Source organism: Opisthorchis viverrini (genome assembly GCF_000715545.1).
Source record: "Opisthorchis viverrini unplaced genomic scaffold opera_v5_404, whole genome shotgun sequence".
In the NCBI taxonomy this organism is placed as follows: Eukaryota; Metazoa; Platyhelminthes; class Trematoda; order Opisthorchiida; family Opisthorchiidae; genus Opisthorchis; species Opisthorchis viverrini.
This window is the reverse complement of record NW_008752056.1, coordinates 226,312-227,838: the sequence shown is the minus strand read 5'-3', so window position 1 is coordinate 227,838 and position 1,527 is coordinate 226,312. Positions and strand designations below refer to the sequence as shown.

The 1,527-nt window shown below is 42.4% G+C and overlaps 1 protein-coding gene across 1 annotated transcript in view; it reads left to right on the top strand.

The window, feature by feature from the left end:
* Positions 1–785, top strand: part of T265_15237 (hypothetical protein) — a gene marked incomplete at both ends in the record, with an annotated part of 27,361 nt that extends 26,576 nt beyond the window's left edge. Inside the window, one exon of the mRNA XM_009177175.1 lies at positions 397–785. Coding sequence (XP_009175439.1) covers positions 397–646 — 250 coding nt within the window. The remainder of the gene's footprint in view (positions 1–396) is intronic.
* Positions 786–1,527: the final 742 nt, after the last annotated feature.

Sequence of the window (1,527 nt, the reverse complement as noted above, 5' to 3'; positions counted from 1 at the left end):
ACAAATATATATATATATACATATATATATATATATGTATATATATATATATACATATATATATATATATATAAACTAAACGAACTTTATGGTTGTACGGCAGTGAAGCATCAGTGCCAACACTGATGTTGCTGTCATTGATGATTGTCTCGTCTCTTGGTCTGGGAAATTTGAGTGTTATTCCGGTGCACATGTATCCTCAGATGAGTTCTCTCATCAAGCGGTCTCACTTGCCCTGCACATGATGATGATGATGATGATGTCTCTTCGACTGGGAAATTTGAGTGTTATTCCGGTGCACATGTATCCTCAGATGAGTTCTCTCATCAAGCGGTCTCACTCTCAATGCCCTGCACCATGGCGGTGGCTCTCATGCTTTCTACTTCCTTATTTCAGGCAGAATCAAATCGTCCCTTTGTACAATGCTTCCCTCCATGGCGAATGGTCGTTTGCTATGCAGTCGACTGGCCAAGACAGGACCTCGTTTCATCCTTCACTCTCCTCCCAGGCCGTCTATCTTCATTTGCATGTTTGTCTACCTTGTGCTAGTTCACCTTCTTTTGTTCTACTGGATACTGTGATTAGTGCCGCTGTCTCACCGGGCCTTGTTGGTCACAGTCGGTCGCCTGATGATCATGACCACTGATGTTGATTTCCGTGTTTGGCGACGTCCATCTACCATGAAATGTCTTTCCAAGATTATCTGTTTGCGCCACTCTTTTTTTCAACGCATTCTGTCAATATGGGCTCGTGTGGTGCTAAATACACGCCGTGATGAATCAATTTACTTGTACTTTTCTATGTTGCTTTTTCATCTTGTAAATATGTTTGAGTGAGCATGGGCGTTTTGTTGTTCATTTCAATGAATGGCTTTGATAAATTCCTTGTACAGCTCTCGAATTTTCACGATCGTTCCTGTTTTTCCAGAACAACAGTCATCCACCAGGCTTCAAAATTTGGAGTCGATTGGACTGCATGAATAGGTCGTGTTGAGACCTAAGTTGTTGATAACTGATTTTTCCTTTCCAGACTTGGATGACATAAAATTTGCAATTTGCATTGCACAGGAACGATGTCACAAATAAGTTCTTTGCGGAGAAAAATCGAAAGTTGTCTGCGAAAAAGTTATCGAATTGCATCCCTTCAAGTTCACCGTTTGGCGTATTCGCACTTAAGTGATGCGTGTAGGTTGTCTGACGCCTCGAACAATGATCCAGTAACTGTTCTGGCTAATAGGTTTGGCGGTCCTTCTCTTAGGCTTTCTTGATGGGTTAATGCGGCTACTCTAGATCGGGAAAAAGAGCGGGTTCTATCCTCAGTTTTGAAGAAGTTAAATATCGATTCGTATCTGCGGCTGATGGCAAATCGGTAGGTATGTGCATCCTGTCTGCGCATGATACGTCTACGAATGCCCTAATGGACAACTGATCGTCGTTAGTACTGCTGTTGCGATGTAACTTCACATATTCAGACCCGGTCTAAACTGCAGTGAAGTTGTATTGCCCAATCAATTGCTCATTCGGGTGG